The following is an 18011-nucleotide window of genomic DNA, read 5'->3' as shown; positions in this document are numbered from 1 at the left end:
CCAGTGCACCTGTATAGTACTGTTTTATAGATGAGTTTTGTTTGGTAGTTACTTGAGATGTTTACCGAGACAGTTATCCAATCAATGCATGTCTTTTGCACGTACACGCACTCCAGCGTATATTACGATACACGTCAGCACTCCTTAATCCTTTCGATGTCACTATGAATTGTTAAGCTCGTCATTAGACTGCAAATATTTATGCAAATTCGTATTTTTATTTAATCCAATTAAAGAAATGGAATTTGGATAGATAAATGTTTTGTTTATCGAATATTATGATAAATATCATAATATTTTATGTTTTGAGTACTTTATATATTCTTGCATGTTATCTTGCATTTTATGCATTTTTAATTTGTACACCTTTAAATTTTCTATAAATGCATAAAAATTCGCAGTCCACTTATAACAAAATGATTCTTGTCAAATTTTTCAATCATATCAATTTTTTTTCTAATATTGCATTCTAATAGTGAGAAACTAGACTCACAACATAGTGGACTCGATATTATAAAAAATCCTTTCTTTAGTTAAAGTGTCATTTCTTATCTGGCATTTTTTCTTTTTCGAAATTCCCCGTGTCCTTACTCTTTGAAACAAAATTATAGTACACAGACTGTTATGGATAACTAAATATTAATAACTAAATATTATGAATTGAATAGAAAAGACATTAAAATGTAAAACTTTTGTTTCTTCGAATATCTCAAAGTAGCAGCTGGAACATTTTAAGCACAGTACCGACGAATGAAAATTAGTCGGTTAATATTAAAAGAAATTAAACTATACTTTTGCTCCCCTGAGGAATATAAACCATAGATAAGGCTCGTTTTAGTTATGTGCCCTTCAATTCATTTAGCCTGCTCTCGAAAGGATTACAATACATTTCCCAATTATCCTTTATTTTATTCCTATTTTTGTTTTCATGTACATTATATTTTCTTGTTGCGTTTGATGTATCTATTGTACAAGGTGGTTGTAATTATAGTGGGAGGTATATTTGAAGTGTTGGTTGTTTGGTTGATTGTTGCTAGTGGTGAGGGCGGCTGGCACCTATTATCCGGTCAGTGGACCGCCGAGTGAACCCGCACTTCCGGGCGTCGTGCTATCCATGCGAACTTCCGTGCACCAAGGTTCGTGTCTCTTTCGACGACCAATTTTCTTGCCTTGAATTGTGTTCGATTAGTAATCAGTAAATAGTAAATCAGTCGTCGCCTTTCGCCTTCCGCATTTTTCAAAATTCGCACCTGTATTTACGCTAAACTTTTCCATTGCAGAGTCGCCGGTTCTTCCATCCACGTCTTCAGCTTCGCCGCATACCCTGTATGGACCAGAGCAGAGCTGTAGCAGGCCTTTCTGCAAATTAAAACGCAAAAACCATTATCACTGTAACGCCTGTAATCAAGCATTCTCCGAACTGGACCGACTGGTGGCACACATAGCGAAACATTCTACAGGCGCCATTCTCAGTCAACAGCAGCACGATCTAACCAGTCAGGCGCCTAGTCAAATGCAACACGACTATCTGACGCAATTATCGCAGAAGCACGACTTTATGGCGCAGAACGCTCAAATGGCTCAGAATATTCAGAATTTCCAGAATCAAATGCAACGTCAGATGCAGCAGACTCTGGGTCAAATTAGCCAACAGACCCAAGTGAAAGAGGTGAAAATCGAGCCAACGAGATGTGGCTCGGACGTGGGAGTTCAGAACGTTCCCAATGTTAAGAGAGAACCGAGTGAAGTATCGAGGGACGATGGAAACAATTCGGTGATGGATAACAACGAGAATGGCCAGTTGTCTCAGCCAAGTATGCCAACCAGTGTCCAACAATCCCCGGTTCCCACCAGCTTCGAACTCGACCTTAGCCACGGATTCCATTTTCCTAACCCTGCTGTAATGGCTGCTATGAATCAACAGATAGCCCTGATGAACCAAGCCCTGCCACCTTTCCTGCAGCATGGCGGCATGTACACTGGTGGACCAGGGCTAATGTTTGCTCCAGGTTTACCTCCGACCAATTTTCTACCTCCAACCAGAGATGAAAATCCTTTGGCCTCGTTAGCTGCGAATCTTAATCTCAACAAGAGATCCCTGTCTCCACCTGATAGCAATTCTCCGGAGGCGAAGAAGCAGAGGCTTCATCATTCCATGCGGATGCTGAAGGACGAGCCTGTACCGGAGGGATACGTCAGGTCTGTGTTATGCTTTTCCTAGGTTGAAATTTTTACTGTGTTACGTTATATTTTATAATACAGGGTGAGATGTTTAAATAGGAATATCTAATTATTTTGTTATTTTATGAAATTTTTATGAAATTAATTTTACGAGAGAAATCCTTAGGACAAAGTCACATTATTTAAAGAGCTATATATAAGCATAAGACATACTTCTTCTCCAGGTCATTTTCTCAGATTTCAAGGTCATCTAGAATAGGATACTAGTGTCTAGAAGTATACTTAACGCTTACGAGTTATTTCTATTCTAATTTCATCAAATTTAATGCATGAATCAATTTCGACCCAAAAGCCTCTATGCTTTTTCATATACAATAAAAAAGACAATGATATTCTGAGAAAATTCGTCCGGTCGTTAAATGTGTCCATTTAATACAAATTAATAATATTTAATACAAATAATTAAAATATCTAGTAATAATATTAGACACAACGATAAATAGTAATAGCGGGATGTAAATTTTTATTTATAAGTCACGTAAGTAACGATTTTAATTTCCATTTCAGGTTCAGATTCAACGAAGACTGTAGGTACCCGCACTGCGGCTACAGAGAGCACCAGACACATTTCCATTGCATGCGTCAAGACTGTGGCTACTCGTTCTGCGACAAAACGCGTTTCGTTCAGCACACGGCGAGACACGAGCGTCTCGACACTCTAATGGGCGGTGATTTCCAACAATATAGAGCCAATGTTCCCTGTGGAAGAGCACAGTGTGCCTACACCTCTTCGTTAGGCTCGATGCAGAACAAGGCTTCGCACTTTCACTGTTTGAAATGCGATTTCGTCTGCACAGATACGAACAAAGTGGTCGCTCACAGGCGACAGCATGCGAAATTGGACAGTATCGCGGCGGCCGGTTTTCAGAAATTCACGCCGAGTCAGCCTTGCGGTGGTGTCCAATGTCAGCATTCCGGTAAACAGACACACTACCACTGTCTTCAGTGTCAGTACGCTGTTCTGGGCCTAGCGCAGATGTCTGCTCACAAGTATCGACACATGGATACATAACGACGTTCACCGGAGCTGCCACTCGTTGGAGAAGACTCAAGAAAGACAATTCTCTGGTCCCCGGTAGACATTCCTTGAAGAGTCCAGGCCCGAAGCCGAAGAAAGAGTAAGGAAGCAGCGGGGGGCTGGATCCAGCCGACAAATTCGGATCTCGCTGATGAAATCTGATTACAAGAGGACCGAGGGAGGAGTAAACTAAAAAAGACAATTTCATGCACCCTGTAGACATTCCCTGCAGAATTTCGCTCGCGATTGTCCATGCCCGATACGCACAACGCGTATGTACGTTTGTTCGTCGAGGCTGGATGATTAGGAGCAGACCCCGACCGCGGCCTAGTCATTAATCTTCAGCCGTTCTATCGACCAGGAGAAATCGATAGCTCTTGGCGGCGTGTGTGTCTTCTCGTTCGGATCGAAACAGCATATGTATATATACATATATATATATACATATATATCGGTCGATGCATCGAATGGAACTGTTCAGTCAAACTCGATGACTTCGTACTTACCAGAGGAGATATTTATTAACTGAATGACGATCTTTTTTTTTTTTTTAATATTTTCACGATCCTTCTCGAATCGTCTCGGCGATGGGCGAAGAAGTGGAGAAGAATTTTTGAAGAATTTTGAATGAATTTCGTGTCACAGAATGATTTCGTGATGAAAGAGATCTATGGAACGACGGAAGAAACCTGGCATAGAACCGTAGACAATAAACATGAACGACAAGTCTATCTTATAGCTTTAGATCGCGAGGATAAAAGACAAACTATAATATTTAAAATAGAAAAAGACCTTGTACATTTCGTTTTCCTTCTTTGTTTTCCTCATATTTTTTTTTTTTTTTTTCTAGTATCGCTCGCGTACCCTCCGCGAAGTTAGTCGTCACGACGATTTAGCTCCTAGAATATAGATAGTTAATATATGTAAAGAACTGACACGCGAGAGAGAAAAAGCTCGAATCTCTTTGCAGAGAACTTATTAATGAAATTTACTGAAACTCGAGTCCAGGATTATATAGTTCAGATTGTTGTTTTTCTATGTAAATGATCACCGGCAAGAAAGGCGAGTTAAAAAGACAAGAACATTGTGTCTAGTCCATCGCGTCATTGATGATCGTTGCTAATTAATGCCGAAGAATTTTCCAAAAATTCACGGTAATTGGTAAAATGATAACATATAGCAAAGAGATCGTTCGTCAATGATGCAATGATTTTTCTACGATTGTTCACAGTTTTCCTTTTTTTTTTCTTTTTTCTTTTAATAAGAACTCACAGTTGTTTCCTTAGTTCCTCCTTTATGTCGACAAAGGAACTTGCATAGCCGAAATGGTAGCGACTCGTACTAAAGATTATACGCTTTCTCGGGACACGTGCCACGACTAGGAGGGTATGCGTTTCTCATTAATCGTATTACGAACAGTATTGATAAAAAAAGGATATAAAGTAATAAAAAAAAAAAAGAAAAAACTGCAAGAAAACTGAGAGTTAACAAAAAGACTGCCAGCCAAGACGAGACAGGGCGAACACAGATCAAGGATGATTCAGTGATTCTTGTTCGCTTTTCAGGCAACCGTTGCTTGTTGTAATTTTAAAGGAGTTTTAAAGGAGAAGCATGTACGAAAGGTATACTTTAAAATGCGAATGCTCGAAATAGAAGATCGGCTGGTGTGCGTTTTAGATGCGGTGCATATCGGAAACGATAGGAATTCTCGCGTTCCTGTTCCCAGGGGATACTCAGCAATGTTACGATATCATTAATTTGGTAAAGAAGTAGGATTTCTACTGGAAAAATATTTTCATTCGTCTCAATATCGGAGCGATCGTATGCAGCAAATTTGAGTAGAAAGAGCTTTTCCATTTTCCGAAATATCAATTAAAGAAGCTTCGTCTCTCTAAAAGTTTATCCTTTTAAAGTTGCCAAACATCACAGTATGCGTTTATCTATTAATTTAAAAAATTAATATTTTATAATTTTATTATTCTCTTTAATATCCTATAGGATACCAATTTTAACAATTCCTATGCAAATTTTCCACTTTATTTATCGTATCGTTGGAGCTTCCTCCCCTGTTAAAAAAAAAGACGATCGACGAGTAACACGACGGACCTAAAGAAGACAGTGAATTGCGTATTTTCTCGAGGAATACGATCAACTATGTAGCTTTTAGAGTGTGCATAATCCCACCGGGATGAAATGTAAGCGTGCGAGCGTTGGATGATGACGCGCTAGGGTGCCTTTAGAGTTTTCCCCGAACTTGTAGGACCGTGCCTTAGCAACAATGACCGATTATTTACACAAATTCTTTTAATACGAACGATAATGAAAAGAATAAGAAAAAAAAGACACACTGCAACGATGTGGAACACGATCGTAGGAAGTTAGTGCCTTAAAGAAGCGCGTCGAAATACAAGAAAAACAAAAAAAAAAAAAAAAGAAAAGAAAGAAAGAAAATGAAAACTCAGTCGCCAAGAATTATCCTGTCATTATTTTATAAACAATATCGGAGATAATATTAGTTTGTTTGGAATTTTATACACCAATAGAAATTTTAGATGCTTGTATATGCGATTAAAGGAGTTAGAAACTTTGCGACTGATAAGGATTATTCGTTTTTTAGACACTTTTTTCCACGTGTCGTGAGTCGAGAGTCACGAAGACGAGAATTTAGCTCGTCATTTTGGAGACCCGCTTTTTGTAAATTTCGTTTGAAGATTTTTCAATTCCACACTTTTACAATTCAAGCGATTGAAAATTCCTAACATTCGAAAGGTTCTATCATAAAAGACAGTCGTTCGTTTACAAAAGAATTCGAGCAGGCTTTTTTAAAACCTTTTACTGCTACAGAAAACTGCTTCTCTCGCGTATTTTAACAATTCATACGCCGTAGTTCGTGTTAAAAATGAAATTTTAAGAAGTACGAAGAGAATCCTAAAAATTCTTCTATACGTTTTAACGATATTCTTAATAATTTATATGGAACGTCGAATTCCAAGAACAATCAGGAGAATTTTGAAAATTCTTACATTGTTACAGCAACGATTCTCCCACGTTTATTATTCTCAATAATTTGTATCAACCATCAAACTTTCACGATGTTCAAGAACAAAAAGCGGGTGCTCAGCGATCCAGGACGAGCCTTCCCAAACTCAACCCCAATCTTTTCCCCTATTAGTCTCTACTAGTATATCATTCCACTAGCAAGGTTACGCGTGTCAACGAAGTCGATTAGTCATAAAACGGTCCCGTCCTCTCGCGATCGAGCAAAAATCGCGCCAAACTTCGCGACCTCGATCTCTCGCTGTTTTATCTCGGTAATCGCGAGATTGTTCAAACTATTCGCGAGAGATCTCACGAATTGTACGTGTCGAAGCTTCGAGGAGAAGCGGAGGATCGTGGATAAGCTGCTTGAGAGCCGAGCCATTATTAAACGAGTGCCATAAACGATGTAGAGTCTCTCTCTCGAGCGCCTGTCGCTTTCAATTCCTCTTTCGCGCGCGATAGAAACGCGCGAAGAACGACGAAGAACCTGAACCGAAGCTGTAAAATATTTATTGTAAATCGCGATACGAGCGCGTTTTGTGGTCTGACGAGGACCGAAGTCGGCGAGATCGCGAGAGGATCGAGCGTTCAGAGGGTGAACCAACCTCGATGGATCATCGCGAGAGACTTGGAAAGAAATAAAGAGAGAGAGAAAGAGAGAGAGAGAGAGAGAACGAAAGAGAGAGAGAGAGTGTATGTTTGGTGTAGCGACGATGAACTGAGGTTGCCTTATAACTATCGAGCCTATATTATATATATATATAAATATATATATATATAAATAGAAATATATATTATTGTGAAGATTATCGATGACGATGAAGAAAAAATACTAAGTAACGATGGAAGTATGTATGGGTATGTTTATGCGTGCGTGTGTGTTTGTGTGCGCGTGTGTGAGAGGGAGAAATTGTGTAAAAGAGTGATATATGTATACCAGTAGAAAGAAAAAAAACGTACTATTGTTTGTGGAAAGTTGAGAGAAAGGAAAATTTATCGTACGGTCATTAGTATTAAAATACCTGCTGTATGGATGTAAGAGAAAAGAAAGCTATTATATAATTTTATCTATTATTATTAATTATTATTAATTATTAATTAATATTCTCTATTATTATTATTATTATTATTATTATTATTATTATATTATGAATGAATATCGGAAACACACACCTTATGTAGCTGTGATTTTGCTTTCGAACAAGTAAAGATTAAAAATATTTATAGCAACGAGAAGCATTTTGTCATTTCATCAAATATTCTGGCTATCGAAGAAACGAAAGTAGAATCAAATATTTTTCTAACAAGATAAGCCGTTGTGTCGAAGGTCCACGATAAAAGATTCTTCGTTTGGAGCAAGAAAAAAGATGACATAGCTATCGATATGTTATTTTTTTTTTTTTTTATACTTTCGTATCATCTAAAGAAAAAGCTGAATCGAAAGTAGACGAATTGACATTCCAAAGGAATTTCAAGATCACAAGATCTGCTGAAAGCGGAGTTTGACAAAATATTTTCGAAATTCTTTCTCCAAAGCAACCACTTTACAGTCGAAGCAGCTTCCAAAACAGTTTTATTATTCAGCAACTGTTCGCATGAAATACTTAACTTCTAAGTATATACTTACGATAGCCAGTTTATATTCCAGAAAACCATCAATAAACTGTAGAAATTGAAACCGAATGAAGTTCACAAGCAACGAGGAAAGACTCACATTTTTATTCGCTTGTTTCATTCCGATGTCGCTCTGTGACTAGAAACGAGTAATTTAAAAACGTGTGCTTTCCACAAGCATCCTTTAATTATTCAGGCAAAGAATATTTCAATATTGATCATTTTTATATTGTAAATTAGTATCCGGTAAACAATATTTCTAAATTAAACGAAGAACGTTCGCCATGTTATCTCAGCGTCTATAAACCACTGTACGAAATTAATTTATTTCCATTTTATAGATCGTGCTCTCGGCAAAGGTACGCGAAACAGTTTAAAAATGACAAATAGAACATTGTAGTATATGATACGTATAGGAAGAGGGCAGAATTAATTCGAAGGGAATTTTCACCAGTTAATTAACATCGTAAAGCATCGTACATAGAAACGTTGAAGCAATCTTCGTGTCATTTATCTCCTCTGGCCGTTTCCTCCGCTACTATATCGCTTGGAAACTTTAATTACAAATTGGTTTAATTAATAGTTACTCGAAGGTTAGTGAAACAACACAATTACATCGTCTAAGAGAAAGATGGTAGATATTGGCAGAATTTTTCAGTTCTTATCTAATTTCAATGAACCAACTGAACCAATGAACACTGAATTTCAATGAAATCGAGAACGAGATCGTAATTTTGTAAATAAATCTTCGCGAGGCGAGACAAGCTTTGGTTATCGATTAGTTATCGAAAGATTTTGCGCAATAATTCAGTTTATCGAAAGTTTGACGTAATGACAACGACATGGGCGAACTAGTTATTTGCTTTCTCATTTCTTTTCCTTTCTTTTCCTTTCTTTTTTTTCTTTTTTTTTTGTATGCTGTTTACTGGGCGGTTTATCAACTGGTTTATCGCTCAATTTACTAAACATAATCTAATGAATAACATTGATTAATCGCTTGGCAACATGAACATGGTTAGCTCATAGTTATCTGTTAAAAATGTTAAGATAAATAGACGTATTTATTGAAATAAGAAAACATTCGTATTTCGTAACGCTTTGGCATAAATAATAATATTTACCAAATACGCGGCGTATAGCAACAGCTAAACTTTGCCAGTACATTCTATACATTTAAATGAGAAGAATACATTAGACAAATATAGAGATTATTTAAATTTAATTAAAGAGATATACAGGGTGGTTGGTAACTGGTGGTACAAGCGTAAAGGGGGTGATTTTACGCGAAAAAAAGAAGTCGAAAATATGGAATAAAAATTTTTTTTTTTAATTTTTCCATCGAGACAACGATCTACAGTGAGTTATAACGAGACGCGATAAAGTGCACGCGTACCCAGCGAAAATTCAAAGTCGATTTTCTCGAAAACAAAACCTCGAACGAAAAATGTTTATTCTATATTTTCGGTTTCTTTTTTCGCGTAGAATCACCCCCTTTCCGCTTGTACCACCAGTTACCAACCACCCTGTAGAAGATAGAGTAAGTAAATAAAATAAATAGAAGAATAAGCACAAGCAATTTTATGAAAATATCGATTTTATAATATTATTTTATTGTTAATGTAGATAGAGAATTAGTAATATTGATAATATGAGTAATCAGTGATAAAACGTAGAAAAGGAAATTAAGGGAGTATTCTTTGACCAGAATTCTACAATTTTATTTACGTACTTCTGTAATTTTATTTAAATGCTATTTTCTTCGGTGTAATTTAAATTTAAGTGAGTCGATATCCAATTACTCTATCTGAAAAGCAAACATAAAAAATACAATAGCGTGTTGCCTTTAATATTCCGCTATCTTGACTCCGAATGATTGATCGAAGGCTACTGATCTCTTCTTTAAACCCTCCATTTACGATGACTACAAAATCTTCCCCATTCTCAAATGCCGAAAGTGCATCTGCAAAATTCATATAAAATGCTAGAAAAATTTACAAAATTTATAATAAATAACAATTAATTAAATATTCTACGCTTTTTTGCCATTTTGCTAAGAATAAAGATCAAGTTGGTGTGCAGACTGAAACACACGACAGCCACGTGTGAGGTGGGTCTAATCGATCCAGGGGAAGGGTCAGATCACGTGCAGCGATAGCGATGACGAAAAACGAGCGAATACCCTCGGTGAATCAAACTTTTCATTGATCTACTGGCAGCAAACGCTAGTTCTCCTGCGCAACATCGACTCTTCGAGGTCTTTTGACTTTCCGATATAACTCCAGCGACGTTATTTTGGAAAAATCTTGCACATGTGACGGTTAGTCGTGGTGGTGGTGACATAAGGACAGATAAAGCCTAGCAGGTGGAATAATAAATTAGACATAAGGTATAATATAAAAATGTAATTACTATATATCGGAAGGAACAAAGTATCAGTTTGAAAAATGCCATAAATTCAGATATCCGAGTTATTAATGATAATAGTTAATTTGCATTTAATGGTAGTTTAATTATAGGAGAATACTTGAATTACTTTTTACACTACAACTAGTTTTACATTCACAACTCGTTATTCGTTCTAATTGAAGTAGAATTAATTTATGTTTCCTGTATGTTTACACTAGCATAGTAGAGAGAAAAAGAAAGAGAGTCCCTCTTTCTACCGGCACTTGCATCGTCTGTCTTTGTCGCACACTATATCCTCTCTTATTAGCATCACTCGTGATGTCTGTCTTCGTTGTACACTGTATCCTCTCCTTCCGCCGCTCGTATCATTTGTCCTTATCGCACACTGTAGCCCTCCTTGTCTCCGGTCAAGTCATGTCTGGCCATCTATTAGATAATGAAGGAACTGAAACTTGAAGCGTTTACGCATAGATGGCAGGACGTGGCTTGTCCAACACACGTTTCGGACCAAGAAGCTCGATTTCTACGTTCGGACGTGCCACGTTCTGCCATCTGTTACGTACTAAAGGAACTGAGACTTGAGGCATTTAAACATAGATGGCAGCACATGGTTTGTCCAACACGCGTTCAAACCAAGGAGCTCGATTTCTGTGTTCGGATGTGCATCGTTCTGCCATCTATGCGTGATCGCCCAAAATTTCAGTTCCACCACCATGTACTAGATGACACTGCACAAGTTAACCGCAGACGAGGAGTGGGATAGATTAACTTTCGGTACTTATAATTTAATTTAATTGTGATTAGGACTATTTTTCGTGTTTCTCGTTTTTGTACATTGGTTTAAAGCTTCTGAACGTTGCTTTTCGTTTAAGCGTTGCGTTTGGTCACTCTAGGATCGCTGGACAGGCAATGCAACGGGTGGACAGTTGATTAACTATAGCTTAATGTTTATTAAGACCTTTTAATAATGTATACACATGCATTATATATATTTTATAGTCCTATCACTATGATTATGGTATCTTAATTTAGCATCTAACAATTATCTTTATAAATTAATAATTCACGTTTTCTTCGTTGCTTCTCTAATTCAATCAGAATTTCTGCAATAATTCAAGAACAGGGAATATTTTTCTATTTTCCATATTGTTCGCTGAACAGCAAATCGCACTAGTTATTATAGTCAGAAATAATCTTGTTCGCTGCCTTATGACTCTTACTGTCCTCATCCTGGCTTATGAAGAAAATCCTGCAGACACAAAATTACACACATTAAATAAAGGATTTATGTAGAATGGAAATATTGTTGGGTAGCTTGTAGAACGTGCAAGGATAATATGGAAGTGGTGAAGGACACAATCGATCCAAAGTTTAAAATTTAGAATTTTATGCGATGTGTTTAAATATGACGAAGCAAACGGTTTTGAAATAAATTACTATGCTAAATTATAAGGTCATAATCTATTTACATATTTCTTAGAATTTCTTGTATATAACACAATATATTCATGAGATATTCATAAGATATACAAGTTATCATATAAATATTGCAACAGAATATGAGATAATTATTGCAAAATTATATTAAATATGTGCGCCATTGATTATCAAATGAATATATGTCCAGATATCTCATATGTTTCTTTTAAAACACCTAATCTTATACACAATTGCATAATATTATATATACATTTCCGCATGTTCTATGTCGACTTTGAATGCATCTACATCTATATATTTCCTTTTCTTTTTTTATATCTAAACGGTTGCAATAATTGCAAGTTATGTAATTACTATTTATATTTATCCAATGTTCATACAAATATTGTATAATATCATATACTATATGATATGAATGTATAAGCAATACATTTATTCTTGCTGAGGCAGCAAAGCTCTTCACATTTTTCTGGAATTAAACGAATTTGTAATTGCGCAGAAATTATACAACGCAACAAGATCGAAGCGTAATAAATTAACAGCGGAATAAACATTCTATATAGATAGAAAGATATAAAATTTTTTAATACTTTATCTAGAGAAAAAAAATATATAGAGTTAAATAAAACATATACAATAATAAATATATAAGATTATAGTTTCTCTAACACTAGAACTATTGGGAATAGTACGTTGTATCATGCCGATGATAGTTTAGATTAAAATACGCTGCCATAAGTGTTTTACTGTCGCAATACTTTAATAAACTTTACTTTATTTAACGTTACTCGCCATAAGACACATACGGAGTTCTGAAGGTCATAGTAGCGTAAGTTAGTTTTCATAAATTAAAATTTGGTAAAAATTAATTGTACTTTCCCAAGTCACGAAAACGTATTGCGACGAAGAATAAAGTTATAACTTAATTAATTATGAAATTAGAGTGACGATACTTTTCAAGGTTGAGATATACATATATATGTGAGGGTGTGTGTGTAAGTAAATTACAGTGCTGAAAATTTTATCTTATATACACCATTATGATTTTTAATTCGTCGTATGACGCGAATGAAATGACAAATTTATAATAAAAAAAAAATGAACCACAAAATGAAAAGAGTGAAAAAATATTCAATTTGTACTAAAAGCATGTCCTAATACTTATGGCTGACAGTGTAAAAGAATTAAAATGAGAAGTATATGTAGAGAGATATTATAACGTAAAATGAAGAATAACATTTCATCTGCAGATTTTATAAAACGTCGCAAAAAATTCCTAAATACGTATCTTTTTAAAGGTGTAAAATTTTTAAAAGATATGTAAGATATAGATAAGTCAATATCTCGTATAAAATTCTCAAAAATTTACCGCTGTATATTTATAAAATTCCAATGAAAAACTATCGATTGGACATTTTCATAATTCTGGTAGTTCTAATATTGAAGTTTATTGTAGCACGTCGAAGCTCGTTTCTAGTAACCGAGGTCATGGATTAATCGGAATTCCAAAGATCCTCGTCTATTTTAAAGAATAATTAGCGATTCTGCCAATCAGCTGACTCGAGACTTGTACTCGAGAAAAAGCTGCAAAGAATAAAATACATCCAGTGATTCCTTATCACGAAATGCAAATTAGATGAGGATAAACAAGTTCGAACAAACGAACAAGTATCTGTAAACTAGTTAATTTTATGCCAAAAATATCTATGCTATTGACTGTAACCGGCGATCTTTGCGTTTTTAATTGTACAAAAATGATTACCATGCGTCTTTCGTTATTATCGTCAACTACCCTCTGTAAAAAAGGAAAACCAGACAAGCTTAATGAGTTTTGTGTAATCTTAAGATATCGAATTCGCTTGATTAACTTACATTTTTCATCATGGGACATGTTTCAGCGTCTGTTCTTATCACACGTTCCTTGCCATCAAGTTGTGGTTCTCTGAAAAAATGCAGATAAATTTACACAGTGATAGCTGTGTTTTTTTTTTTTTTTTTAAATATTCGATTTTACGCAAATAACGTGTAATCGTAAAAAAATATTCTCATGTCTTCAATTATGACATACTCGATTTTCTGGAAAGATAAGGACCAAATAAACTTACAATAATCTCTGCTGTTTAAAATATGTAATTCCTACAACTTACTTACGATTTTTATCGCAGAGGATATTTGCACGTTTCTAGTTACGACACGTTCCTCGTTATCAGCTAAGGTGTCCTGAAAGTAAAACGAAAACCAAACAAAGTTGGAAGAATTCTAACTCGATGAAACATTCAATCTTCCTTCGAGATAGTATTTTTAATCATAGAAAATGTCTATACTATACTTGTATCTTACAATCACATTTTTGATTCTTTGATACGAGAAGACTGCATAATACTTGACTAATCTTTTCTTCTTGAAATATCAAACATATGCGATTAATTCACGTGTGTCCTTGTCGCTGCAATTCTATATATTATACAGAAATTGCTCACGCACTCTCAGTTATTATATATCCGCTACCTCCGACTAAAGAAAAGAAAAAAAAATGAATAAAGAGAATCAGAGAAATCTAAAACAATCTTTGTTCTATACAGTACCAAATACATGTTATCGATTTATATTTGCATTTTTAATCCTGTAAAATATTCACACACTTGCGTCTACCATGCGTCTTTCGTCGCTTCAATTCTTTAAACAAAGAGAAACCTTGTTTAAAGTAATTTTTACTTCTTAAAATACTCGACGGACAGCTCCGACTGAAATTTTCCATCTTCCATCCATTTTAAACGACGTTAGAGAATATTAACGCATTCGCGGTTATTACGCGTGCTTTCTCATCATCTCCTACTTTCTGATAAAAGAAGAAGTAGGAAGATATACATATTAAACTCAGAAGAATTTTTCCGCCATGAAATATCGAATCCACGCGATTAACTTACACGATCGATACGATATAACCGTTTCCCGGAACTTGGCTCGGTATCTCTTGATTTTTGCCCGCTATAGCGGCTCCCTTGCTCGTTCTGCCCGTCTTTAGTCTCTGCCATTTCTTCTGTTGGTACTTGGGTGGCGACGCGCGACCAACACGGAGCGGATTCTTTTTAACCGCGAGCGTAAACCGAGTCGCCGTGGAAAAATGCTGTTTGCGGGCTGGCCAGGGCCGTATCCGTGTGCCGTTCGTCGACCCGTCGACACATATAGGGACGAAAAAGCACACCAGAACCGTGGAAAATCGTCGACACGGGAATAGACGAGTTTCTGCGGCTTTGAAACCGAGTGCGAGGGGAGACCAGAGACGTTGACCGCGAACAGCTAATGATCCCATGCCGTACGATGATTCCCGGTGTATGTACGGAAAAACTATTACCCAGAAGTTCCTTCCTTTATTTGTTCTGTAAACCACGTCGACCTGAAAGATATTTCCAGGTAGAATATCAGATAGGAGAAGTTCAGTGGGTCTTGCTTTCTGGATACAAGAATCGATGTAGTGCGCTTGTACTTTTAATTTTCGAGGATTACAAGCTTGAAACGAGGAGTAGACTTTGTCGAGATTATAAGGTATTGAGGTCTTGTCGAGAAGTAGAGATAAAACAAGAGGCGACACTGCTGAGAAAGAAACCACATCCAGATAGAGACGAAACGATATAACTAATTTAAATGTCCGCTTGGCGAACTTCGTTAGTGGTCGGTAACTTGTGGTAAAATTCTCTACCAATCTCCACCCGCGGCAACTTCCTCGTGGTAAAAGGATAAGAGATCTGGTAATCGGCAGTGCCAGTCGGCTGTAAAATTCATTGAACTTGAGGATATTTATGACAAATGAAACGAATGCTTGTAAAAAATACTGTAAGCGTTAAAAAACAAGTCTTTCAGGGGGAAAAGAAAACTAAGGCATCAATGTAGTTGAAAAGTGTGTCTGTAGGAAGCCCTGTACGTGCCATCTTTTAGATGGTTGCAGATAAAAACTCGATCTTCCATTTATTCAGATAGATATGTCGGATTAAGGTTGGAATTTTGGGCGTTCGATGAACCTTCACTCAATTTACCATCGCGGATATAGCTGATGTTTATTGGTACAAATGTGGACACTACAAGAGGCTATAAGTAATAGCGGCGATAGGATGGTCGAGATGTTGATGACAACGAATTCAGGTTCGATAACGAATCCACGGTCTACGGGATGACGAATGCGATGTGATACACGTATAACTCCACGTACAAGTAAAACTTATCTGCATGAACTCCAAAAAAAAAAAAAAAAAATCCAAGTGGAACTGCCCTTATATATTCCTCTCCCCACCTCTCGGGTCAATCTTTGTTTTTAAGGAGAGCCATATAATCATTCCATACCTCTGTCAGGTCTCCCGTGACCGTGGCTACGTCCAGTGACTCGCTATGTCACTTCGAGCCCAAACCCATTGTCATAAAATCGGATTAGAACATTAAAACCATTTCTTTTTTTTATTATTATTTAAGTGTAGCTATAGAAAAAGTCTGGACTGGGGTATAGGGATTTTCCCAATATTCCAGACGGGAAGTCCCGATGTCCTTTCATCTCCTTCAGATATTTGTGTATTTTGTAATATATTTGCAATGAATTATTTCGAAAGCTATAATTGTATTATGTTTCTTATTCCTAACCTTTTAATTTTACACAGCTTACATAAATACTTAGGAAACCATTATGGGTAAATGCTAACACAAAGAAACTGTTAATCAGAGGATAAGGTGAAGTAAAGAGGCACTTTGTATATCGGCTCGATACACGTGCCAAAGAAAAATGACGTAACCCCGACGAATTGTTCTATTTAAAAAGAAAAGCAACGACTGTCTTCTAGAACGAACAAAGACGAATCAAACAACCGTACGTCTCTCTTTTATCAATCGAATTCTTCTTAGATTAAATAAAAATAAACATTGCGTGACTGGTCGACAAAGTTTCGCGAACAATCGCAGAACAATTTTTTCCGGTCACTGGTTTACGCAATTTCACCTTCTGCGATTTGTCCTCCGCGACGATACATATCGAGCATGCGAAATTCCGCGCAAAAACCACGCGAATTCAATGCGAATTTGATACGAACGTTCGCGTAAGACAAGAGGGGGAAAAGTAAAAACGCGAAAATATCCCTAAATGTCAGTGCAGAAGCACGGAGAAGACAAACAATCGCTGCTTATCGCGCCTTATCAGCGATTGCTTGGAAAAATAACGATCTGCAGATAATACCGATCCTGCGAAAACGCGTTTCTATATCTTGGGAAGCGAGAAATTTTAAGCTGTAATTAGGGCGCTTATCTGCTAAGTTGACTAATTCCACAAAGCAAAAAATAGAGAAAATTGATAGAATTATATAAGAGAAGCGTCAATCAAATAATTTGGCACTAAAATTTCAAAAATTTCACAAGTCGTGTTAATCACTTTAACCTATGAACGACTGCAATTATCGTTGCAATTGTCGAGATTTCGAAATTGGTAGATTATATGTAATTTTTATTCATTTTAAAGTGGGATATTTAATTTAGTTATTCGATTACCAGTAATAATACAATCGTAACTTTCGCTGTTGTTTTGAGCTACAAAAATTAAGAATAGAACGAAACAGAAAAAGAATGACTCGATAATAGAAAACATTGAGTTAATACATAATAACAGACGTGATTAAGGAGTATTAATTTGCATATCTAATTTTTACGTAATACGACTGAACTGTGATGGAAAAAAATCGCGATTATAGTAACATATGCGCTCGAGGTTACCATAATATAGCACCTAATATAAAAAGCATAATTGTCGCGACAATAAGACCACAACGATATGTTATTAATACCGAGTTATCGCTTCAGAACGAGACAGAGTTCAAAATCCCTTCAAATGGTTAAATGTCACGAATTCATAAAAATTCTGCAATTTCTGTTTCACTTTTGAGTTTTCTTAAATTCACTGTGTTCTTCCTTCATTTGTTTCAACTTGCTTTTTATCTTGCGACTTATTTTCCAAGAATAAGTAGATATCGAAAACAAAATTTGAGATTCCTTCAAATCACCAATCGTAAAGAATCTGTAAAAATTCTAAAATATCTACTCCATTTTCAATGTTTAGAAAGAGCAACAAAATGAAATTTTGCGCTCAAAACTGAATGAATATCTTCTTTCCTCTTTTGTCTTAATTTATTCTCTATCTAACGAATTATCTTTCAAAACGAATATTACAGACAGAATTGAAATTTCGATAGAGCATTCATAAAAATTCCACAAATTCCATTCG

The 18011-nt window shown here is 36.0% G+C and overlaps 1 protein-coding gene and 2 long non-coding RNA genes across 9 annotated transcripts in view; 1 reads left to right on the top strand and 2 right to left on the bottom strand.

Moving 5' to 3' along the window:
* The window catches only part of LOC117155571 (zinc finger protein castor homolog 1), a 122964-nt gene extending 115430 nt beyond the window's left edge, over positions 1–7534 (top strand). For 5 of the 6 annotated variants that reach the window (XM_033331683.2, XM_033331682.2, XM_076623185.1 and 2 more), the window contains 3 exons: positions 1038–1136; positions 1281–2199; positions 2749–7534. In XM_033331683.2, coding sequence (XP_033187574.1) covers positions 1038–1136; positions 1281–2199; positions 2749–3253 — 1523 coding nt within the window. In that variant the 3' untranslated portion in view covers positions 3254–7534. The remainder of the gene's footprint in view (positions 1–1037; positions 1137–1280; positions 2200–2748) is intronic. The other variant, XM_076623186.1, reaches the window with a different exon arrangement.
* A 1944-nt stretch (positions 7535–9478) lies between these two features.
* Positions 9479–10715, bottom strand: LOC143303429 (uncharacterized). The gene is made up of 3 exons (XR_013059686.1): positions 10446–10715; positions 9946–10267; positions 9479–9872 (listed from the first exon to the last, which is right to left on the bottom strand). It is a non-coding gene; the product is annotated as an uncharacterized LOC143303429 (long non-coding RNA).
* Positions 10716–11270: 555 nt separating this feature from the next.
* LOC117155412 (uncharacterized) lies at positions 11271–16212 on the bottom strand. 2 transcript variants are annotated; one of them, XR_013059724.1, is made up of 4 exons: positions 14099–16212; positions 13910–13978; positions 13631–13700; positions 11271–11567 (listed from the first exon to the last, which is right to left on the bottom strand). It is a non-coding gene; the product is annotated as an uncharacterized LOC117155412 (long non-coding RNA). The 2 variants fall into 2 exon arrangements; XR_013059723.1 differs by lacking the exon at positions 14099–16212 and having other exon boundaries at positions 13910–14076.
* Between the last annotated feature and the right edge of the window lie 1799 nt (positions 16213–18011).

This window comes from Bombus vancouverensis, chromosome 12 (genome assembly GCF_051014615.1).
Source record: "Bombus vancouverensis nearcticus chromosome 12, iyBomVanc1_principal, whole genome shotgun sequence".
NCBI classification, from domain to species: Eukaryota; Metazoa; Arthropoda; class Insecta; order Hymenoptera; family Apidae; genus Bombus; species Bombus vancouverensis.
The sequence above is the reverse complement of the archived record's forward strand: the minus strand, read 5'-3'. Positions and strand labels throughout refer to the sequence as shown.